The 26730-nt window shown below is 32.6% G+C and overlaps 1 protein-coding gene across 2 annotated transcripts in view; it reads left to right on the top strand.

The window, feature by feature from the left end:
* The window catches only part of LOC145268651 (ER degradation-enhancing alpha-mannosidase-like protein 3), a 157871-nt gene that overhangs the window by 120092 nt on the left and 11049 nt on the right, over window positions 1–26730 (top strand). The window contains exons 17-21 of one of the 2 annotated variants that reach the window (XM_080124134.1): window positions 1025–1075; window positions 11003–11084; window positions 16086–16195; window positions 22868–22987; window positions 26364–26409. In XM_080124134.1, coding sequence (XP_079980260.1) covers window positions 1025–1075; window positions 11003–11084; window positions 16086–16195; window positions 22868–22987; window positions 26364–26409 — 409 coding nt within the window. The remainder of the gene's footprint in view (window positions 1–1024; window positions 1076–11002; window positions 11085–16085; window positions 16196–22867; window positions 22988–26363; window positions 26410–26730) is intronic. The other variant, XM_080124135.1, reaches the window with a different exon arrangement.

The following is a 26730-nucleotide window of genomic DNA, read 5'->3' as shown; positions in this document are numbered from 1 at the left end:
ACTTCAGCCTCTATCCCATCGTCGAAACGTTGCATCCCTCTGCCTGTTCTACAAGTATTATAATGGTGAATGCTCTGAAGAACTGCAAGCACTTGTGCCCCCACGACGTGAACACCCTCGACAGACCCGACAAGCTGCAAAATCCCACCCCCACACTGTAGAGATCCCTAGATGTAAAAGATCTTTCTACTCCGGTAGTTTCTTCCCCAGAACTGCTAGACTTTGGAATTCCATTCCAGGTCACTGCTTCCCCAACTGTACTGACATGCATAAGTTCAAGTGCAACGTGAACCAACATCTCGCTGCCCTAATCCCTACATAGTACCCCAGTAGATGTTTCCCCTGATAGTAGCCCCCTACACCAAAGTGGCAATGTGCCTTGTTTGGGGTGAAAATGTAATAAAAAAAAAATAAAAAAAAATGTAAATAAAATTTAATAATTTCGTTAATGCACAATTTCTTTTTCAGGTTACTTCAAGGTATTTTTTTCAGTGAAGCGCACGATACTGTGTATCTATTTGTATACAAAAAAAAAAATGGCCGCGTTTCACAATTGAAAATGGTTGCTCGTTAATATGGCGGACTTAATGTTTTAAGTTTTTTTCATAAGCAAAAAAAAAACCAAAAAATATCAGAGTTGAAAGCTCAATTGAATGAAACGTTTCCACTATTGAAGAATTATTACTTCAGTGGTGATTTGATTTTTAATGACCGCAAAATTACATTTCTACAGATTTCTTCTTTTTTTTTTTTTTTTTTTTTTTTTTTTTTTTCTTACTCGTTGAATTTTTAATTTTTACATTGTGAGAATTGGCTTTAGGACTAATAACACGGAAGAAAATTTTTTAAGGAACGTTAATCGGTTGATAATAAAAATTCAGTCCGTCTGGTGCGTCTCTACTCTGCTACTTTCATGTGTTTCTTTTTTTTTTTTTTTTTTTTTTTTTTTTTGACATTGGTTACTTTACATAATATATATCTAATCTATTTCCATGTGTTGAACGTTTTTTTTCATGTGCTTAAGGGCGAATTCATAAGTATCCGTACTTCTCTGACTGATGATGATGATGATGATGTAAGTTCTTTTCGGTTAATTAAAACATTTTTCTGTTTTCAGCAATACACACATACACTTGCATACACACCCACAAACATTTGTGTATTCTTTTTTTTTTTTTTGTACACACAGGAATCACCACTTATCAAGGCTTGGAGGCTATTCGAGGATAAGGGTGAATGGGTATACATTAATCAATGTGATTATAGCGTAGTAAACATAAGTAGTGGGAATTTTGTAAATTGGATTATTTAGGGGGGACGGTTCATCAAGAACTTGTTTACATTGGACTTGAAGATAATCAGATTGTAGTCAGCTGGAAAGCAGGCAATTGGAAGAGAGTTCCACAGGCGTACAGTTCTAAGAAAGAAGCTTTGTTCGTGGGATCTATATTTAAGTCTAGGCACAGACAAAGAGTGTGGGAAATTATTGATAGTGGTTTTGGCTAGATGAGTGTTTTTCGTGAAAGTTTGGCGAGGGGGGGGGGACCATAAGGCAGCAGGTCATTATTCATATTAGTTATATATGTATATTTAAATCATTTTTTTTTTTTTTTTTTTAACTAAACAGGGTTAAATTATATAAAATAAAATACGTATTATATGTTTGAAGCCAAAACAACGCATTATTACAAAATAAAGACAACAACAATATGGCAAAAAAAAAAGAAAGATGTACTGAAGATGAGGCTTTGTTTCGAAATATATTTATGAATTTCAATATAAATTTCAAACAAAATAAATGTTTATTTTGTAATAATGCGTTGTTTTGGCTTCAAACGTATATAATATGTATTTATTTTGTTCAAACTCAACCAGCGCTTCTAAGGAACAAAAATCTTAGGGTTAAAAATTACATTACTTTTAATAGCGGATGTAAAACAGGGGGCGGCCATAAAATAGGTAAGCAGACAAATTTTTTGAAACCAGAAGTCATAAACCGGATGGACGGTTTCAACGCCCCAGGCAAGTAAGCTGATCTCAGCTTATATATATATATATATATATATATATATATATATATATATATATATTTAAAGGAGATTAGAACAATAGTCTAAAGAGCTGAGTGTATTTTAATGTAAATTCAATAAAAACCCTCCAAAATTTGCTGATGAGGAGACCTTGCTTACCAAAAAACTATATATAATTATTCTACATAACTTGATGTATACCACAATAAAAAGCATTGTTTTCCGAAACGATCGTACAGATAATTGATTTTGTTGTTGTTCCTTCTTATGAAACGGATTTTTAATTTAATTAAAATTTGATTTTTAAATTTTAAATTATAAATCACATTACTTAATATATATATATATATATATATATATATATATATATATATATATATAGGTAAAATTGAGTTTCCATTGTCGCTTTAATTCTTTTGTTTTAAAAAAAAAAAAAATAAGCCATACTATGCTATCACTTGAGACTTGAGAACTTGCTCACCGTGTCAAGAAATTAAGAACATGAAAAAATATGAAAATTCCATGGTCTTCAAATAGACCTATATATATATATATTATAAACTAGCAGCCCTCCTGGTGTTACCCGGTTGTAAAATATGCGTAGATATGATAATTTAATTTATGCAGATTTCATATTTATTATAGTGAATTCTCTATTGATTATTATATTGTACCCAATGTATAGTAGCGATTTCAAAAGTAAATAAAAAAATGACTTGGGTGCTATCAGCTCAAAGTGAAGCCAAAACATATCTCTCTCCAGCCGTATCTGTTACTGTCTAAATCCATATGTATTAATTTATTTTCATTTCGGACTATTAGTCTCATCTTTATTAGTTGTTGTTTTTCATCTTTTATTGGTTTGTGTATTCACAACGTTTCGGCCAACTATACCTCTGGCCTTCGTCAGGTGGTAACCGCGACGGATAGGAACTTCGAATCTCCTAACTGCATTCTCAGCCATCCGTAGTTGTTGTCGTCTCACCACATTTTGGCCAAGTAAACCTCTGGCACGCTTTGGGTGGGATTGAAACCGCTATCTTCAGACCCACCCAATAGTTGGCTGAAACATTGTGAATAAACAAACCAATAAAAGATCAAAAAACAACAACTAATAAAGATGAGAATAATAGTCCGAAATAAAAATAAATTAATAAATATATAATGCTCATCTCAAAAATGAATTCCAATTAAGGAATAATATATATAGGAAAGTATTTGTTTGAAACTCCGCATATCAAGGACTTTCACCTCTATTTGTGTTTCTTTTCCGAATAATGTTTTTAACTCTTACTAAAGCGTTTCTTAACATATTTTTTTAAACATATGTACTTATAGTGTGCATGAACATAAAATTGCATTCACATTCTACGTAGATTTTTACAAAAATAAGTTTAGGTTTTTTTTTTTGCTTTCTTACCTTCTTTTTTGTGCCATTTGACGATAACTCCTTCTGTCATTGTTGGAGACAAGGAAGGCATCGAGATTTTTACTCCGCCTGGAAGACAAAAATGTATAAAAAGAAGTAACGTTTAAAAATTAAAAATATACAAGTGATGGGACGATTACAAGATTTTAATATATATAATGCTCATCTCAAAACGAATTCCAATTAAGGAATAATATATAAATCCATATGTATACAAAAACTGCAAAAAAATTATGTTCTACCTATAACTGTATATTTGCATATGCGTAGTAGTAACAGGTTTAGTCGACTTATTCCTGCCAAGGTCACTGTTTTCTTTTTTGTTTTTTTTCCCCAAATTTTGACCATTTATCTATTTTTACTCCTTGCGAATTTGTTTCACGGGTCTAAATTCCCTTTATGTCAAGGTTCAAGTCTGTAGACCAAAAAATTGACAGAGGAGTCTAGTAGAGACCATTCTTCACACACAGACAGGGTCACTTGTATATAAAGAGGTTTATATAAATAAATGTGCATTTGCTAGACGGTTTTAATTGTGAATTCTATGCAATTATTCACAATGTAGGAACTATGCATAAATAAAACTGAGTGTAATCGGTAAATGAAACTAATCCTCCAATAACAAGTCATAAAAAAAATGAATTATTAATTAATGAATGTTTGCTTTTCAAAGAAATATGTAAATTAGTTAACCTTCATAGAGTCTCTCGCATATCCATACCTGAGTATATTAAGGAGTTCGTTTTAATATATTTTTAATAGAAAAAAAAATATATATGTATAAGCCTGCATTTTCAGTTGGCCGAGATTTGTTCCTTGCTAATGATGTCAGAGATGACTTCATTGCTGAGTTTGAATCTCCCAACCAGCAGTAATCAAGTCACCCTGCACTGGTGATTCCTGAAAGGATGAAACACTAGTGTCTGTAGGTATTTAATAATTATTGTAGTAAATAATTATGTCCACCCCTTTAAGAAACTCGTTTTTTATCGTTAAGCACTTGAAATAAAGTCAATCACTTTAGTTCGCATGCGCAGATCATGATGTTATAATCATTAGATCACTCTGACAGACGTTAAGACATTTAAAAAATAAATGTTTAAATTTTAACGATATTTCTTGCGGTTAAGGTTGCCCAAGATGATTTGTTCTTTGCTAATGAAGTCAGAGATGACTTTGTTGTCGGGTTTGAATCCCCCAAACAGCAGTAATTGTGTCATTTTGCACTGATGATTCCCGAAAAGATGAAACACTAGTGTCTGTAGGTATTTAATAATTATTATAATAAATAATTATATATATGTATATATATATATTAATATATATATATATATATATATATATATATATATATATATATATATATATATAATTATTATAGTAAATAATTATATATATATTTGGATTTAGTGACTTTATTTCTAAAATTCAAATTTTAATCATGCCTTTCTATTACATATGTTCATATGCTGTTAAGTGTGAATATGTGTGTGACATGTCATTTGAACATACCTCTGCTTCTTCGTTGGTCCATCTGGAAATTCTCGTCTGGGAGGGAGACTTGATACCTGTTTTTGGGGACGAAGATTTATTTCACACCAAGACAAGAAATCGGTTCTATAGTTTATTTCACTTTCCCAGATGTTTTGCAGAAGGTGGAAAGTGAATTTGGCCTGTGTTGTTTTTTTCTTCTAGGTCTTATTTCTATCACGTCAGCGTTCGCCCCCCCCCCACAGCGAAGGGGAGGAGACAACGGCGAAGCCGTCCGCTTTCGTCCAAGTCGCAACCAAATCTCAATGATTCAGCTAACCTGATCACATGACTCACACGCAATCAAATCGGCTAATCTTGACTTCTGGTCAACATGTCTACACTATAATTCACACACTCTCTCACACACACACACTCTCTCTCTCTCTCTCTCTCTCTCTCTCTCTCTAACAAATGTACTTTATTTCCTTTTAATGGATTGATTGTTGCCTTTTCTTCTGATGAGTTAAGGGCAAAATAGATTCACTAATTGATATAATAATTGATTGGTTTTGTGCTGCAAAACAGATACTGTCAAAAATTGTAAATGTCGACTGAATTAAAGGAATAAATTGTAAGATGGTCAATATGATGAACTTTGGAATATAGTCTTTATCATTTAATCACACACACACACACATACATATATATATATGTGAGTGTGTGTGTGATTAAATGATAAAGACTATATTCCAAAGTTCATGATGTTGACTATCTTTATATATATATATATATATATATATATATATATATATATATATATATATTTGTAATTTAGATAAATGAGAGGAGTGGGAAGATTTTCTATTTGATGGCAAATGTTGCCATCATCAGCACCATCCAAAAATTTAGTTTAATTATCAAATGAAAATAAAACTTTGTTAGTCATTTTGTTCAATGCAGTTTATTTTTGAAACAAAATGATTCCAAACAAATCTAAGTAGTTGGTGCGGGTAAATCTACCTAGTGCATAAACTTAATTGGTTTTGACATCAAATCTCGCCTAGTAATGATTCACAACTTGACCCAAGATCGCACTGGCATCTTCCAACAGTTTACAGTAAGCATTCGGAAAAAGTCTGTGATTAGCAGATCAGCTGTTAACAATGTTTTTGTTTATAGGAAAAAGAAATCAGTGATATTATTTTTGATAAAAAAACAAATTGTTTTCAAATTTTTCTTGGTCATAAAAAATATTTTATTGAAACTTTTCTTGCAAAAGAACCCTAAAGAACTTAATTTCCATCAAAAAAAAAAAAAAATTTTGATTTTCATTCATAGTTGTTTCTATGTTTTTTGCCTTAAAAAAAAAATTTCTTTCTTGGAGACATTTGTTGTAAAAAAAAAAAAAAATTAATATACGTTTCTTGAAAAAAAAAAGATTTCTTTCTTGGAGACATTTGTTGTAAAAAAAAAAAAAAAAATTAATATACGTTTCTTGAAAAAAAAAAAAATTTCTTTCTTGGAGACATTTGTTGTAAAAAAAAAAAAAAAAAAAATTAATATACGTTTCTTGAAAAATAAAAAATTTCTTTCATATACGCCACCTTACGGTAAGTCTTGAAGTTTTCAGCGTTTTGAATTCATCATCTGGCACTGTTTACTTTTTACGGCAAATGTTTCCACTGCTTACCATGAAATGTCAGAAAATACTGATCTGGCCTTGGGCTGGGTTCTGGATTAGTATTATTCTCACCTTGAGCATAAGTACTTTTTTTTTTTTTTTTTTTTTCCAAAATTAACTTTAACATTTCATATTCAACAGATTATTTAAATTTTGATTTTTTTCTGTAATCATCATCATCATCATTGTGTTCAATTTAATATCTATTTTTGCATCATCATCATCATTGTATTCAAATTAATATCTGTTTTTGCATGCTGGCATGTGTTAGACAACTTTAAAAAATTAACTTCCAAACTAACCTATCTTTTATTTATCCTTTTTGTTTTGTCTCGAATCCACACTTACCATTTTCATCTCATGTTTTTCTCGCCCCCCCCGTTAAACTGACCCTGCTACTTCAACTATCCTACATCTGCTAACTCAAAAACTTTCATCCAATCTTTCAGCATGGCCATCTCATAAAAATCACTTATTCTGCATGTATTGTCCAGATTTTAACATTATACAGCATTTGTCTTCATGCAACGCCTATCCTTGACCCTTACTAGTCCGTTTTACTTTTATACCCCGTAACACTGCACACACACACACACACACACACTGATAGCCTGATGGACTTTTCCTTTGATCAGCAGTGGTAGTTAACGCTCTGCTGGTTAGTAATGGAACTGAACTTGCACCTGCTCCACCCCGTGCTCCAAGATAACAGAACTTTTGAACAACCTCAATAACTTCACCATCCAAATATACTTTCTCCACACCCATCTTCATTGTCTTACACTTGTTGCACGCAAATTGGTTATTCCTTCCCCAGACGAAGAGATTCCGATACCCCCAAAATTCTGTTTTTTTATTTTTGTTTTTTTCCTTAACACTAATATGTTTGGGGACTCCACGCTCCCGAATTCTCTTTAATTGAAGTCATGCTATTACATGTCATTTATTGAGATTGTCGGACTGACTTCCTCATCTTGGTTGTTATTGTCTCAACGTTTCAGACGTTTTGCCCTCCGTCCTACATCAGGTGTTTTGTATCGAACTGGGGAACCGTTTGTTTGGAGTCTCGAACCCAACCCTTTATTATTATTACGGGGGTACCGTGTTCGGACTCCAGCTAGGCTCTGGGACATAGTTGCTGATTCTCTGTTTCGAATGTTACTTTTTCACTGCCTTCGTTCAGGATTGAACTCAGCACCTTTGGGGAACTGTAAACTTTGATACAACGTCTAGGACCACTTGGCCATATGTTACTAGGACAATTCTTAGTTGGTTTTTGTTAATGTTAAACCTATGTTGTTATTCAAGGTTTTCTCTCTCTATCAGAGGTGTCCAAATTGCAACGTGCGTAAAAATAATAAAGGGTTGGGTTTGAGACTCCTAACAAACGGTTCCCCAGTTCGATACAAAACACCTGATGAAGGCCGGAGGGCAAAACGTCTGAAACGTTGTGACTATAACAACCAAGATGAGGAAGTCAGTCCGACAACCTTCTTAAATGCTTAATTAAATAATTTCTAACTTGACACAGAGCTGGTCGATACAGCTTTTACTTAAGATGCAATCTGTTTGAAATGATATCTAACGTTTTTATGATCAAGGTCATCATGAGAAGAAGAAATATTTATATATACAATACTACAAAACATTCAAAACAGAGAATCAGCAACTATGTCCCAAAGCTTAGCTGGAGTCCGAACACGGTACCCCCGTAATAATAATAAAGGGTTGGGTTCAGGACTCCTAACAAACGGTTCCCCAGTTCTATACAAAACACCTGATGAAGGCCGGAGGGCAAAACGTCTGAAACGTTGTGACGATAACAACCAAGATGAGTAAGTCAGTCCGACAATCTCAATAAATGAAAACACCTCATCTAAAAAATACAGACAATTACTTTTGGGCAATTTTATACAATTACTACATGTCATCCATTTTGCAGCATCTATAATAGAATATAATAAATCCTAAAATACAAAAGGTTTACTGCAAGTTGAATAAGAACCTAATGATAACAATAGTGTAACCAAAAATAATTGCAATTGCTGAAATAAGAATAAATGTCCATTAAGTGAAAACTGTTTAATTACTAAGGCTATGACAACAGAATATTCCCATTATTTTGACTCTCGGGTATATATCCGACACAGTTAATCAGCCAGGAACCGCATCACTTTATATAAAAGCATATAAGATATCAACGGATACACACTCGAGAGTCAAAACATCCCTCCAAGTTTCAAACGTAAAAAGTAGGTCATCCACTTTTTCGCAGGATCATACTAACCCCTTAGCATCTTTTCCAGGCAACCCATGCAAAACTCAGTTCTTCTTCTAATACACAAATACAATAAACTCGTTACAAAACCCTAATATATTTCCAGGGTTCACATAGACTTAAAAAGTTTTGGGGGCGGGGGTTATGGGATAACTGAAAATGAGGTTGTCCGGGCTGAAAGAAATGGACAAGACGGCAGCCATCTTGGTTGGAAATTTAAAAGCCGTGAAAAGAGTTAATATTTGAGATGAAATAAAAAGCAGTTCAAACAAACCCCAAATAATACACAAATACAACAAGCTCGTTACAAAACCCTGATATATTTACTTGAATTTTGACTTTTGCCTTTAAAGTCCTTATTTCTATTATTATCTTGAAAAATCCTTGAAAATATGAAAAATGAGGTTGTCCAGGCTGGAAAAAAATGGACAAGACGGCAGCCATCTTGGTTGGAAAATTAAAAGCTGTAAAGAGAGTTAATATTTGAGATAAAATAAAAATCATTTAAAACTATTTAAAAATTACCAAAAAAAAAATGATGCAGGTAGATTGCAAAGTAACTTTTCTTGTCTATCGTAACATTTATTTGTTGTATATTTGTTTTTTTTTTTACCATTTTTTTTTTTGAATCACTATGGATTGTAAAACAAACCCCAAATTCTGTTTTGAAAGCCTGTAATTTTGTCTGGGGAAGGCCTTGAAAAATGGATATTGAAAATCTGTACAAACTCTTATTTAAAACATTAAAGCTGTCACTAAATGTGCTGTTAATTCTAAACACGACTTTGAGCATTTTCGTTACAGCGGTTGAACAACTTTCACCAAGCACCCATTTGCCCCTAGTTTAGGCAAAGCTAACCAGACAACCTTTCGCAACACTGTGAAAAGTTTCTCCAGATACACAAAAACAAACTACATGTTCTTTTCTGGAACAACATATTTCTCTTGCGTTTGAGGTTAAATATTGCAACAGTGGTAATAAAACAGCATTTCAACAGTGCTTATCTAACGTAGTTACTGTCCGGTTATTCTTTAAAAACATTCGGGTCAGTCAAGTTTAACTAACTTTATCCAGCATGTCCTTATTGATCATTGGTTGTCGTAGTGGAAAGTACCCCGAAAACACACTCTCCAACCTTGACAGAGTTCAAAATCGGCTTCGTAACCTAGTAAGTAATGCCCTTTTCTCTTCCCTGCAACCTCTTTCCCACTGAAGAGATGTTACGAGCCTCTGTTCTATTATTTTTTTTGGCAAGTGCTCGGCTGAACTCCAATCTCTAGTCCTCCCCTCGCCAAACTTTCACAAAAAAAACACTCGACTAGCTATAACCACTATATATGATTTCCCCCACTCTTTATCTGTGCCTAAATCTAAATGCAGATTCCATGAAAAAAAAGCTACTTTCCCCAGAACTGCCTGCCTGTCGAACACTGTTCCGCTGGCCTGCTTCCCGATTGAATACAACGCAATAGCCTTCAAATCCAATGTAAACCCGTTTTTGTTGAGCCGTCCTCATAAATAATGAATTTCTACATTCTTACATTCATTAATCCTTATCACCAAATGACCTTTGTTGACGCCAAAGTAAAAAAAAAAAAAAAAAAAAAAAAAAGGGAGAATGTTTTCCCCGATCGGTTTGTGGAAATGGAATTGAGTGCAACTCAAATTTTTTCTCCTCTTTCTGATTATATGACTTCCTCAGTCGATCTCGGCCCTTTTTTTCTCCGTACTAGCTAATATATCCACTAGTCAACATACCCACTTTAATAAATGAAATAATTGGTAGGATGCCCCATCCCCAGCTAGAACAAAATAAAATATTGTAAAAAAAAAAACACCTGACGAATATACCCTGTGAACCGAGTGCAAAAGAGATGCAAACAATTGCACTTAAAAGGATGGTTAGAATCTTAAAAAGGTCTCTCGGTTGGAATGTATGAGATAGCAGGTGAATGTCTGGCATCTGGTAGGATGCCCCATCCCCAGCTAGAACAAAATAAAATATTGTAAAAAAAAAAAAAAAAAAAAAAAAATTTCTACTTATAGGTTTAGTGTATGCTTCGATTTTTGAAATATATGATACATTTTTTTTTTTTTTTTTTTTTTTCAGGCTGCTACACCTATGGATGCTGAGGATGGAATGAAATTCATGCAAGAAATGATTGAGCTCTCTAAAAACCAGAACAATGAAGGTAAGAACGTGCTAACATTTTCTCTTTTAGGTGTTCCTTAGTTTCATTTCCAATTCTGTATTTTTGAAATTTCGTTACAAGTTTTGCTTTTCTCGTCCCGATTGAGGTAAAAAATTGCTTCGTATCTTAAAAGGTAAATAACCATCTTAAAAAAAAAAACGTATATATCTTTTACTTTCTTAAAAAAAAAAAAATCGAGTATTCATTCATAATGAATAATATTTAGATATATATATATATATATATATATATATATATATATATGTTTTATGTTTTTATTACCGTTTTATCTGCTTAGTTAAATCAAACATTACAGAAAACAGGTTTTCTGTAATGTCTGATGAAGTTACTAGATCGTTTAATACGATTCGGTAACCGAAACATGTGTAACTAAGCAGATAAAACGGTAATAAAAAAATAAAACATGTATTTGCTCTGCAATAGTATTGAGCACTTTCTTCAGGTTTTTACTAATTACCATTTTTGCTATATATATCTATATATGGCTCGTGTGGCCAGGTTCGAATCTGTTGACTGGTGTTAATCGTGACACCCTGCACTGAAGATTCCTGAAAGGATGAAACCCTAGTGTCTGTAGGTATTTGATAATTATTAGAGTAAAAAAAATAATTATGTCAGCCCCTTTAAGAAACTTGTTTCTTATTGTTGAGCACTTTCAATTGAATTAAGTCAGTCAATTTAGCTATTATGTATAGATCATCGTATAATGATTAGATCACTGTGACTGGCATAAATGAACATTTAAAATTAAAATGTTTAAATTCAATGTTATTTCTTGCGGTTAATGGTAGCCGATTGGATACAGTCTTTGCTAATCGAGCCAGAGATGGCTTGTGGTGCCGGGCTCGAATCTGTCGACTGGTGTTAATCGTGACACCCTGCACTGAAGATTCCTGAAAGGATGAAACGCTAGTGTCTGTAGATATTTAATTATTATAGTAAATAATTATATATATATATATATATACACACACACAATATCTTATTCAAACATGGTAGTGTTTGAATATATGGTCACGTGGCAGTTTTAGTCATTTAGAACTGCTTTAAAGCTTCACCGCTCACTCATAACCCTAACCCTAACCCTAACCCTAACCCCTCACTCATTTTTCAACCAAATTTCAAACAATTGTTACAGTTTATAGATCATCTTCTCAGTTATATTGTGAAAAAAATTATTTTTTCAATTTTCGTTCAATAAGACAAAAGTTATGATGAATTTTCTAATGTTCAAAATCGTAAAAATATGCAACGAAGTGAGCAACACTTTTTAGGATTGGTTTCCATAGCAACCATGTCGCTCCAGTGACTACTGTTGCTACTAATTCGAAAAGAGAAGTAACAAGTCAAACAGAGAAGGAAAGCATGAAAGGGAGATAATTGGTGCGATTTTATTGAAAGCAGACGAGTTCCGTACATTGTTATTACATGTGTGTATGTTATGTTTATGGGGGCAAAAAAAATAAGACTGAAATTAAACAAAGAACAAATGAATTTACTGGAAGCCTGGAAAAATCATGGATTACAATAGAAAAATGCGAGCATGAAAAGTAATACGGTTAAGCTTAAACATAGAAAAGTAAAGGACTAGTTGTTAAAACTGGAAAAGAAAAGGACAAGATATTCTAGTAAAAAAATATAAATTTATAACTTAAAATATTGCAGTATTAAGAATTTTTTTTATATTCAATTTCTAACATTATATAATCAATTTTCTAGTGTCTTATATAATAATACATAATATTATATATGTTGGGTGTGAGGTATAGAAGCATTGATTTAATTTGAATAAAATAAAATATGCATCAGGTGCGCTTGAAAGCCAAAGCACAACGCAATGTTACGAAAATAAACAAATATTTTACTTGTTTGAAATTCATTTAAATATATTTCGGAGTCAGATTCCATCCTCAGAATTTTGTACATCTTTTTTTTTACTTCTTCTTTCTTGCAAGAAAGAAGAAAGAAGAAGAAAAGTACAAAATACTGAGGATGGAGTTTGATTCCGAAATATATTTAAACTATGAATTTCAGACAAGTGAAATAAGTAAAGCACACCTGATGTGTATTTTGTTTATATATTACATATTTTTCTCCATTGTACCAAAATTGAATGAGAGAGAATCTCAGAAGAAGTTTGAGTAATGCTGCTCTTCAAAGTGTTGCCATAAATGGACGGTTGAGACACGCCAGCGTTAATTCTATAAGTTTGAGATTTCTGTCCATTGACGATCACTTTTATGAATTTGTCAGAGCAAAATGGTTTAATGGTTGAGAGGAAATTTGCAGATATTCTATAATACGTAGAAATCTTGTGAAGAAGACCTTTATATTAAACCCTATCAAAGAGCCTTTGATATGTCAAATTATTGTTCTAGAAATGAAGCCCCATCAATGGATTTGCTAATCCAGTATGATATTACGATCAGCACATCAGCAGTTGATCTCACAGGTTGGAAACCATATTGCTCGTCACTGAGTTGTTTTTGCTGATTGTGATTTGATTGTTTTAATAAAACTTTCCAGTTTCTCTTTTTCTTTTTTTTTTCTTTTTTATTTAGGGTATTTAGGGTGTTTGAAATATTAAAAAAAAAAATGAAAACATTTTTAGGTTTCCAAAATTGATTAAAACTGTTTTGTTGTGCGTTATATTCATTAATATTTCATCCTTGTTCCATAAAATTTTTAAATTTATCTATTAGAAAAGCGGTCGCTCGCTTCACAACTTTTTAAAACTTTTTATATCACATATAAATCGTAATATCTCACAGTTAACAACGAAGCTCGCCTGTCTATTTAATTTACTCAATTTCGGGAAGATAAATATTCAACATTTGTCGCTCGCCGCATGTGGGTTAGTCTTTTTCCTATAACATCTCGGGGGAAAAAAAAAGCCTTCAGCAGTAAATGAAGGTACTATCCCACAGTCAAACTTGACCTCATTAACTCATTAAAACGGGCACCTGCTAAATCCAAGTAATTAAATAAATTCCAAAGTGTTTCCGTTAGCATGTCGCGGTGGGGCAATGGTTAACGTCTCACATTTTTTTTTTTTTTTCAAACTTTAATTTACAACTTTGCCTCAAGGGTTCGGGTTCGGTCCTCATACTTAGTTTTTTTTTTTTAAACCCCCCACCCCCGGAGTTTCCACACACACCTCCAAACACCCGGACAACACCGGGTACCCCTCGCTAGTATATCTATAAAAGTGAGAATGTGTTTGTGAGGACACCTCTCAACTTACATACTCAATAAATTTTGCTCTATACTCTTGAAATTTGATATGTAGAGTATTCAGACACGTGGAAAACTTTTTTATTGGTTTTTATCCAGAGAAAAGGCTGGTGAGGGGTCAAAATTAAAAACATTGGTATGTAGGGCGGGAGGGGTGGTTATCAAATTTTTATCTGTTTGTCAACTGTTTCACGAATGCGCATGCGTAATGGTTCATATGACAGATTACTTATGTTAAGAATAAGTAGGTTTGAAAACACTTTTTAAAGATTGTGTCAAGCTGGCTTTATGGTTATCGCACCTGACTAACTCGTTAGGTTTTAGTTTCGATCTCGACTTGAATATGTTTTTTTTTTTATTATTTACAAGAATGAAACTGTTTAGAAAAAACATAATATTTGCATGCATATGTCTCAGTTTCTGTATGAATTAAAATATAATATTTATGTATATTCTAGGATCTGGCAATGCCAAGCGGCCTGCTAGTATACTATAAATTCTGGAATATATGGAAAAATACTGTAGTTCCTATTTACAATGCCTCCCCACGGGACAGAGTTAGACACCAGGGTCGTTTTTTAACGTGGAGAAAAGGAACAAAAATAAAAATTGTCTCAGTCGTGAAGGATTTCTCCTCCACTGACAGAGAACAAGAAATTGAAGTGCAGCATCTGAAGAACAGATGGTATTTATTTGCTCCCCCACCGAGCAAATTAGGCATAAGGCCGATTTTTAATGTGAGGAGTGAAGGGGAAATGGGGACCAACTCCCCGGGGAGTAGGGGAGCTGGATAGTAACAATTGGTATGAAGGGTTGCCCCTACATTGACCAAGGTCTTATATGTGGGGTTGCCCCCACATATGGTCTTTGCTTGCAGTATCTGCCGGAACAGATATTACACTTTGATCTTGTCCTGAAGACCACTGTAGTTAGTGTCAACTTTGGCTGGGAATCCTACCTAAGGTCTGCACCATATCCATATAGATTTCAGATAAAGAACTGCCTTTGAAATGAAGGTATTTGTTTTTATATAATAATGAGTTACGATTTATTAAGTCCAAAAAGCTACTCGAGTTTAAAAGCCCTTTTATACTTTAGTATGCCTGACGTGTCGAGCGTTTCATTCTTTTTTCAGCTGTTAAGTGTCATTTTTTTTCTTCTTTTAAATATAGTTTATTAGAATAATTTACCATTTTTTCTCATCAGTGTGCGAGGCAGGATTAGGTTGTAGCCGTTACTTTTAAACTGTGCCGTTACAGTTAAAACCTCTCCACGCTGTCCGGTACTGTCGCAAAGGAACAAACTAATAATAAATAAGTAGGAACTCAAGTCTTTTTTTTTTTCTGTTTTAGCAAAAAGACATTTATTACCGTTACTTTCCAAAAAATGGCTGCTTCTTGTTTTTTCTAACTGTTTATTTCATCTGCCACGACATTAACAAAGTCCCACCATCTTGACACCAGCATAAATGTGTCCCCCCCCCTGCCACCACGGGGCCACATGTCCATCTCGCCCGGTTTGCACTTTTCTTCTCCCAATCATGTGCTGTCCTTTCTGTTTTCTTTTTCTTGTCGCGCTTGCTAATTTGCATACGTGCTCAAACAACTGTTGCTGCTGCTGCTAATCTCATCGCTAGCCATCTATCTTTTTGCTCCTGCTAATATTTTCACTCGCGCTCATATTGTGTGTATGAATATCAAAACTTTTCTTTCACCGTTCGTATATCATTTTTTTTTCCGTTTTCAGCACAACATGAGCCGCTTATTGTTCAGATCCTTCCTCCCTCTGGAGATGAAAATTCCGTGTTGAGTGCTGGACCCGCACAATTCGGTTACAACCTCAAAAACTCTTCGCCCGTGAGTATATCATTTTATATAGCCGCATTTGTCAGCAATATATCTGACAAATTTAAAAAAAAAAAATACATAATTTTTACAATATAATAAATTCCTCCATTTAAGTTACCGTTTGAAAATAGGGAGGTGAGACCTCCATAATTTTAGTGGAATTTCATTTTGTTTTAAATTGCAAAAAGTAGAATTCTGCTTTTTCTTTAAACTCGGAAAAGGCTAAATTTTTTTGTTTTTTATGCTATGGGAGATCAATTCTGCATTTTGTTCGCGGAGAGGAGTGGATCTACTTTTGAGGCGATTTCATGTAATTTTAAGTTTTCTTAAGCTTGGGGAATTGCTACTTGAATTTATAGTTCATAGGTTTAACTAATTTTTTTCTTTTTATGAGAGTTAGTAGTAAGGTTCGTGAAATTAAAAAAATTATTTAGGAATGATGTCGCTTGAACTGATTAGGTTGTAGGGTTACAGTATATCTTTCTATATATATATATATATATATATATATATATATATATATATATATATATATATCACTTTCACAACACTGAAGATCGAAGCATCAGACGAAAGTTATGTTACAGTATATCTGTCTCTATATATATATATATATATATATATATATATATATATATATATATATCACTTTCAGAACACTGATGAAGACCAAAGGATCAGACGAAAATGATGTTCTTGTTAAAGTTTTTTTTAATTAAAAAATCTTGTTTCATAATATTTTGTACTCCTGCATGAGTTGTCTTGTGCCTAATTTTTTATTTTGTGGATATTTTTTTGTGCGAAATAAACAAAAACAAATATAATTCAAAGTGTAGTATCTGTTCTGATACTACATTTCGCCTTTTCTGTCTTCGATCAGAGAAAGTGAGATCCTCCTCGACTGAGGCAATTTTAATTGGTCTTTTTTAACGATCTGCCCCAGTGTAGTATGAACACAGGATCAAAGTGTAGTGTCTGCCAATGAAATAATCTACTATAAATCTCACCTGTTTGTTTAAATGTATGTATGTATGTCTGTGTGTCAGGTCATGTCATATGCTACTGGTACCATGTAACTCAGTACTACCTGCCTCATGGTCGGGTCACCGGCGACTAAACTGGTTCCCCCACCAGACTTGTTTGGTGAGGAGGGTGGCTAGTCTCCCTGAAGGATTAAAAACAAGACCTTCCAAAGGGCGAATGAACCCTTTTTCGGGGTCAACGGCCAACTAGCACCATGTGTGTTTGTGTGTTGGGGTGGAGAGGGCTCCCATAAGCCGTGGTTAAGGCAATCTTTCTAGGAGAAGCAAATCTCTGATTTAAAAAACCATAAAGCGGGAGATCAGTACCCGCATTAAGCTAGTCTGCAGTTTAACTTGTTGCTGGCTATCTTGCTCTTGCTTGTTGCTGGATCTCAACATTTTGAACCGAGAGAGAGACTTAACTGTCGTACAAAGCTAAGACTTTGTAACATCACCTGTGTATAGATACTCCCTCAGGCATTTGTCTATAAAAATGGTCCTGTGGCGATGGAAAAGTTATGACGCATGGAGGCTTGAAATGCTGGAAACGTAATAATTGATCTCAATGACCGTCTTCAGTATCATGCCTGCTTGAGCGTGTGAATTCACCAGTAGAACTAAGAAAAAAAAAGAAGTCATTTCTGGGCTCATGGACATTAAGTGTCTGAGGAAGTGGCACTCGTCTGACAAGACGTTTGCAATCATCATGTCTGCCTAAAACTTTCGACAGAGGCGACGAATTTTCACGAAACAAATAAAGAAAAGTTATAAGCTTTTATACTTTCATATTCTTTTTCTTATACATTTCCATATATATATATATATTTGTTGTCGTCTTTAAAAATTTTTTAAACGATATTAACAGCTTTGAAACGCTGTTTTTTTTTTTTGTTTTTTTTTTTGTTTTTTTGCTGCCTTAGCATTTTTTTAAAGAACGATAAGTTTTTTGTTATTCATGTGTGTGTGTATCTATATAATTATAAGACTCAAATGACCTTGTAACGATGTATGTAACCCACTTTCTGGTTTATGACATCCGGTTGCGCATGCGCCCATGACCTGTGCACTGAAATATTGACATTATATTTCGAAATTATTTAAAATGGGAAGAGTGGGGTTTAAAATTACTTAAACGTAATACAGAAATGAACAATGTAAAAAAAAGCAGATATATCAAAATTTGAATTTAACTATAATAAGTATTATGGTATCTGTTCAGTGCACATTTACCTATAAGTATGGCCAATTTAGTAATTGTAAACTTTTTTTTCTCCAAAAATAATCAATTATAATAAACAGAACGACTCATAGAAATCTATCTATTATTTTTTTCATTTTAATATACTTTCATAGAAATCATAGAAAAAAAACCCCTATTTTCTTTATGTCACAAGTGTCACACTCATACATAAATTCCATAGCTAATATAACATACTGACTCAACGGGTCATGGGTAGTCTAGTGTATATATTTATATATATACATACACACACACAAATAAATGACAAAAGTCTATATTTCAAATTTCATGATGTTGACCATCTTACAATTTATTCCTTTAATTATGATGACATTTACAATTCTTGACAGTAACTGTTTTGTAACACAAAATCAATCATTTAATAATATCAATGAATCTATTTTGCCCTTAACTTATCAGAAGAAATAAAAACTATCAATTCATCAAAAGAAAATAAAATGCATTTGGGCATGATTACAAAATCTGAAAATTGGAAGAGAAGTTGCAATTACCTTTTATTTATCTTTTATTTTTTAATTTTTTTTAAGAGGTTGTTGCTTGAACTTAAGGTTAGTGAAATTTAAAAATTTATTTAGAAATGATGTCACTTGAACTGATTAGTTGTAGGGTTTCTATATATCTGTCTCTCTCTTTATAAAAATATTTTTATATATATATATATATATATATATATATATATATATATATATATATTTTTTTTTCTTTTTAGCGATATTATTAGCTATTTATTTTATTTTGCTACCTTAGAATTTTTTAAAAAGCTATGTTCTTTTTGTTATTCACACACACACACACATATATATATATATATATATATATATATATATAGTCTTATTTATAGTATTCCGAATTTTACTGGGTTTATATAATTGAAAATTCAGTCATCGTTCATATACCAATAAATTTAAAGCCAAAAAGAGATGACTTAAACTGTAAGCTAAAAAATGATCATATTTCATAATTGAGCATTGTTTGAATTTGTCTGAATGGTCTTGAAACAATTGTAACTAACGATGAAATACACTATTTGTTGCTATCAATCCATTCCTTGATGTCTTGGATTTTAAAACTATATATGTGAATGAGTTTCTCCTTATTTTTTATGGGACATATTTGAGTTATTTTTATTAAATATTATGTGATGTGCATAAAAGGTATTATATATATATACATATATTTTTTATATATATATTTTTTTTATTACATTTTCACCCCAAACAAGGCAAATTGCCACTTTGGTGTAGGGGGCTACTATGAGGAGCGACAACTACTGGGGTACTATGTAGGGATTTGAGCAGCAAGATGTCTGTTCACGTTACATTTGAACTTCTGCAAGTACTGTTGGGGAAGCATGGACCTGGAATGGAATGCCAAAGTCTAGCGGTTCTGGGGAAGAAACTACTGGAGTAGAAAGATCTTTTACATCTAGGGATCTCTACAGTGTGGAGGTGGGATTTAGCAGCCTGTCGGGTTTGTCGAGGGTGCTCACGTCGTGGGGGCACAAGTGATTGCAGTTCGTCAGAGCATTCACCACTAAAATACTTGTAGAACAGGCAGAGGGATGCAACATTTCGTCGATGGGACAGAGGCTGAAGCTTAGATGCCAGTTTAGGGCCTATCAGGTTTGCGACTCTCTTTTGAACCTTGTCAAGGAGCGAGAGACTAGTAGCAGATGCACCAGCCCAAATATGACAGCAGTACTCCATACATGGGTGAATGGTGGCCTTATAGAGGTTCAGGATATATATATATATATATATATATAACAAACATAAGGCTATAATAAGAGAATATGCTTATCGTTGTTTTGACTCTCGAGTATATATCTAACACAGGCCACATCACTCTATCTAAAAACATAAGATATTAACTGATATATACTCGAGAGTCCAAATAATGAAAAGAATATTCTCTTGTCATAGCCCTAATAATAATAAATATATTGTTTGACATAAGTGAATAATTTTGTGTTACGAAACAGATACTGTCAAGAATTGTAAATGTCAACTGGATTAAAGGAATAAATTGTAAGATGGCCAACATCATGAAATTTTGGAATATAGACTTTTGTCAGTTATTCATTATATGCTCTGTAATTACATTGAGCTTCTTGTGTAAGTATTGGTATATATAAAAAGAAAATATAAGTGTATAATGAATATTTCCACAGAAATAAATATATATATATATATATATATATCTATACGCCTATAAATTCGTTTTTTTGTGTGTATTGATATTCATATTCAAAACCGTCTTTTCTATTTATTTAAAAAGAAAATACAACTTTCTTATATATGGGTTGTGGAATTGCATTCACTAGCAAAAGATCTAGCTAATTTGCATATTCTTTTAAACATTCATTTTAATTAATTCACTATTAGTTGCTTTGGTTTTCTTATGGGATGATCATCTTTAGTTAACTATTATGTGTAATTATATTATTGCTAGTGTATTTAAAGAAATAAAAATTACAATAAGTTTACCAAGGTAATCAAAATGGTAACCTTAAAATATATTATAAATATTAAAGAGTTAATATTTACAAGTAAAGTAATCTCAACCAGATGTAAAAGCTCAATAAAACCGAAAAGGAAATAGGACTTATAATATGAACAAATGATTAATAAAACATGTTGAAAAACATCTTGAAAAAGAGTTAAAAACATATTTAATTTTAAAAAGGAAGGACAAGATAAGTGGATAGTCCTTAATCCGCGGAGTTTCGAAGAAATACTCTCCTTCTCATCAGAGGGTAGGAATTAGCAAAATGCGGGATCGGATTTTGCATGTAAAAGTATTTAATGAAACCACAAGTAAGTCACAGATCTTACTTGGTTAAAAAAGGGTGAGGTAAAAGAAAAAATGATAAAAAGATTTCACATGAATGGATAGTCCGGTGAAGGGTAAAAAATCCAAGAATGGTAAAATCCAAACACGGTTGAATTAAAAATTTCCAATCCAACAGGTAAGTTCCAAATGGTCCAAAATGATCCAAAAGGCAGAATTCCTTGGAAAAAATCACAAATGTAATGAATTCAAACTCATTAAAAGAAAAGTTCAAATGTGCACAGAAAAAGCACTGGAGAGAATATTTAAAACACGTCTGCCAAGGCCGGAAGAATCAAGTAAATTAAGGTTTTAAAAAAAAACAAAAAAACTGAAAGTTTAGATTTGAAAAGCAAGGTCAAAATGACCCAGACAAAAAGCGTAAAAGTTAGCGTTAATAATTAGGTCAACTTAAATACGCACGTAAAAGTCCCAGAATGAAATTAAGAAACACGAGTCAGGGAAACAGGTAAATGGCTAAGTTTATGAAATGAAGCGTCTATTATATTAAGAAGAGTAAAAAAAGTGAATAAGTAAATAAAAAAATAAAACAATAAAAAAAATAAATAAAAATGAAAATAAATAAATTAAAAAATTATAAAAACTATATATACATATACACACACACACACACACACATATATATATATATATATATATATATATATATACGCATACATACATATACATACATATAGACACACAAATGCACATATACATACATGCACACACGCATATACATATATATACATATATATATACAAACACACACACATATGCATACATATATACACATATCCAAAAACATGTACAACATATACAACATAAACAAATACATGCATACATACATACAATTTAAGGGGAGGGAATGGCCGGCATCTACAAACTCCGGAATAAGGCAAATAAATGTGTATGCAAATACATAGAATAAAAATGAGTAGGCTGATGTATATATTTAATTAATAGGTATACTTATACCATAAAACAGAGACAGCAGATGGGAAACTGGCCAAAGAAATAAAGAAAAACAAATAAAATTAAAAATATAAAAAGCTTAGAAGGTAATATAAAAAAAAAATTATGGGAAAAGATATATATTTGAAGGGTTAACTTCTTCTTTCAATAACCAAAATTCAAATAATAACCAGGGAACTTCTAACTACACTGGTTAAAAAGCTTAATTCTGCCAATACCCACTTTTCAATTAAATGGACCATCCTAAAAAAAGTTAAGTCTTACACTCCAGTATCTAAGTCTTGTTACCTCTGTACATCTGAAGCTATAACTATTATAACCTCCCCTCAAAGTAATAATATAATAAACTCTAAAAACGAACTGATCTCCTATTGCAAACATATGTCCAAATTTAAATATGGTAAATTTGTAACACAGTGAAAATAGGGTCGTAATGACCATACTGTTTTTTTTTTTTTTTTTTCTTTTTCATCCCTTTTCTGTCTTTTGTTGGCTAATCTGGAAAGTTTTTCAGTCCTTTTTTGTTGTTTGTTGGTTATTCTAGAAAATCGCCAGTTTTCACATTAATTTAAAAGTTGATGTTATAAATTTCAGATCCAAGGCCGTTTGATGATTGCAGATCCTTACAAAGCCTGTACCCCTCTCACAAATGCCGAGCACATCAAAGGTCATATTGCAATTTTGGAACGAGGCGATTGCATGTTCATCGAAAAGGTAAACATTGTTTGTTTTTTTTTTTTTATTTATTTATTTTTTTTCTTTTGAAATTTTGAGATGAGAATTATTTGTATTCTTTGTTTCTTTGGACTATTGTTCTTATCTTGAATGTTATTTTCACGAGGGTTTCGGTTTATATAACCAGTTCGTTCAGTCTATATATATCTACTTTTGTTGCTGGTACAATATATATATATATATATATATATATATATATATATATATATTTAGTAATGTGATTGATAATTTAAAAATCAAATTATAATTAAATTAAAAATCCATTTCATAAGAAGGAACAACAGCAAAGTCAATAATTTGTACGATCGTTTCGGAAAACAATGTTTTTATTGTGTTAGACATCAAGTTACGGACAATAATTTTTACATATAGTGTTTTTAACAAAGTTTCCTCATCAGCAAAATATTGGGAAGGGTTTTTAGTATATGTAAAAGACACCATAAATAAACCTATTTTCCGAAACGATCGTACAAATTATTGACTTTGTTGTTGTTCCTTATGAAACGGATTTTTAATTTAATGATAATTTGAATTTTAAATTATCAATCACATTACTAAATATTAAATTAGCTCTAGGATATTTACCTATCGAGCTTATTATATATCTAAATTAAAACGAGCACTTTTTCTTTCCCTGTATTTTAATTAAACTAGTAATTTCACTATTACATTAAAATACACTCTGCTCTTTAGACTATTGTTCTAATCTCCTTTATATATACATATATACATATATATATATGTATGTGTATATTTAGTAATGTGATTGATAAAGGAACACAACAAAGTCAATTATTGACTTTGTTGTATTCCTTCTTATGAAACAGATTTTTAATTTGAATTTTAAATTATCAATCACATGACTAAATATTAAAGTAGCTCTAGGATATTTGCCTATCGAACTTATTATATATTTGAATTACAACAAGCATATATCTGAATTACAACAATATATATATATATGTATATATATATATACCTTAATAGCATAATTTTAAGTATTTTCCATATGTAGATAGATTTTTTTTTTTTTTTTTAAATTTTTTTTTAATTACATTTTCACCCCAAACAAGGCAAATTGCCACTTTGGTGTAGGGGGCTACTATCAAGATGTCGGTTCACGTTACACTTGAACTTCTGCACGTCAGTACTGTTGGGGAAGCAGGGACCTGGAATGGATTTCCAGAGTCTAGCGGTTCTGGGGAAGAAACTATTGGAGTAAAAAGATCTTTTACATCTAGAGATCTCTACAGTGTGGAGGTGGGATTTAGCAGCCTGTCGGGTTTGTCGAGGGTGCTCACGTCGTGAGGGCACAAGTGATTGCAGTTCGTCAGAGCATTCACCACTAAAATACTTGTAGAAAAGGCAGAGGGATGCAACATTTCGTCGATAGGACAGAGGCTGAAGCTTAGATGCCAGTTCAGATATTTTATATAAATATAATTAGCTAATGAAAATAAACAAAATAAATAAAACTTCATAAACTTGTTATAAAGGCCTAATGAAATTAGATAATGATACCATATAGGATGGCAAAATATATCTAAATTAATAATTAATATGAACAATGAAGGTAAGTATGTTGATATATTTCACATAATGTATTATGTTAACGTGGAGTGACAAAAAATGAGCGTACATCTATATTACATAATTAATTTTCTTTCTCTCTCTTATATATATATATATATATATATACAAGCACTGACAGTGAAGTAATGTCACAACACAGTTGGTCTGTAAAAAATAGATTGTTTTTATTTCCCACCAACTAATTAGCTTTTATTTATTGAGATTGTCGGACTGACTTCCTCATCTTGGTTGTTATAGTCACAACATAAATAATAAACAGAGAGACCCACTGGAAAGTGAGAAAACTTAAAGAAACAGCTCACATGCTCGGACATAGCAACCTACTGAGCAAACCAAGCATAGAGCTGAATGCAATTTGGACATCTCTGATAGAGAGAGAAAACCTTGAATAACAACATAGGTTTAACATTAACAAAAACCAACTAAGAATTGTCCTAGTGACATATGGCCGAATGGTCGTTGTATCAAAGTTTACAGTTACTCAAAGGTGCTGAGTTCAATCCTGAACGAAGGCAGTGAAAAAGTAACATTCTAAACAGATAATCAGCAACTATGTCCCAGAGCCTAGCTGGAGTCCGAACACGGTACCCCCGTAATAATAATAAAGGGTTGGGTTCGAGACTCCTAACAAACGGTTCCCCAGTTGTATCGACAAAACACCTGATGAAGGCCGTAGGGCAAAACGGCTGAAACGTTGTGACAATAACAACCAAGATGAGGAAGTCAGTCCGACAATCTCAATAAATGAAAACACCTCATCTCAAAAATACAGACAATTACTAAATCAGGTTTTGATTATAAATTATTACTATTTAGAAATTTTCTTTTAATTCCATTTTAACCCCAAACAAGTCGCAGTGTCACTTTGATGTAGGAGGCTACTATCGGGGATATTAGTTACAGGGATACTATGTAGGGAGTTGAGCAGCAAGATGTCTGTTCACATTACATTTAAACGTCTGCATGTCAGTACAGTTGGGAAAGCAGAATCCCGGAAGGGAGTTCCAAAGTCTAGCAGTTCTGGGGAAGAAACTATTGGAGTAGAAGGCTTTCGTACATCGAGGGATCTCTACTGTGAAGGGGTGGGATTTTGCTGTTTGTTAAGGGTATTTACGTCGAGGGGGTACAAGTGCTTGTAGTTCATCAGAGTATCCATCATTAAAATACTTGTAGAACAGGCAGAGGGATGCAACATTTTGTCGATGGGGCAGGTTGAAGCTTAGATGACAGTTCAAGATCTATCACATTGGCGACTCTCTTTTGAACCGTTTCCAGGAGTGAGAGACTAGTAGCAGATGATGTGTTGATGTTTTTGAAACGCACGTGGGGTGGTGCAGGGTTAGGCGGTTATGAGGCAGTGAAGAAATGGTGAGGAGCCTAGCTCTCTGTCTCTCTGACTGACTAAAAATGATACGTTTTTTTCAAGCTCAACTAAAGTCCACGTCACTTTAAGTGACTATGTAAGACTACGTCAGACTCTAGAGATCAACCTATTTTTAAGTTATTATTTGTGTTCTAATGTCCATTTCTATTAAAACATTTTAACATAATTTTCTCTGTAGATATTTATTTTGTTATGACATTCTAACGATAATAATCGTTGACTAGCACATCTTTTGGTATCGCACGACTAAGATCTAACAAAGGGAGGTAACTAAGTCCAAAGAGAAAAGGAATTACCTCCCTTGGATCGGTTCAAACGTTTTATATTTCTTGTTTGGCTACTAATTAATATAATTTCATAATTTTTATTTTGTTGCAGGCGTCAAATATAGAAGCTGCTGGAGCTATTGGTGGAATAGTAATCGGTATGTTATTGTTTTAAATGTTGTGTTTTTGTCCAGAATTCAACCTAATTAATATATATTGTCCAAACGATTAACCCTACACCTTTCAGAGACGAGCTTGTTTTGCCAACACCTAAAACAACATGGCTGCCCACATTCTCAATTTAGAAAAATCCTAGTTGAAAACAAGAAAATCATTCATATTGATCCAAACGTAAAAAAACTAAAAATACTGGAAGCACTGTATAAAATAGCCAAATAGCCAAACATAGCAATTTAAATTTTGAAAACCGTAATAACATTTTAAAGTGCCTGAATACATAACCATCCAATATATATATA

This window comes from Euprymna scolopes, chromosome 44, assembly GCF_053919585.1.
Source record: "Euprymna scolopes isolate OS-2025 chromosome 44, ASM5391958v1, whole genome shotgun sequence".
Taxonomy (NCBI): Eukaryota; Metazoa; Mollusca; class Cephalopoda; order Sepiida; family Sepiolidae; genus Euprymna; species Euprymna scolopes.
The sequence above is the reverse complement of the archived record's forward strand: the minus strand, read 5'-3'. Positions and strand labels throughout refer to the sequence as shown.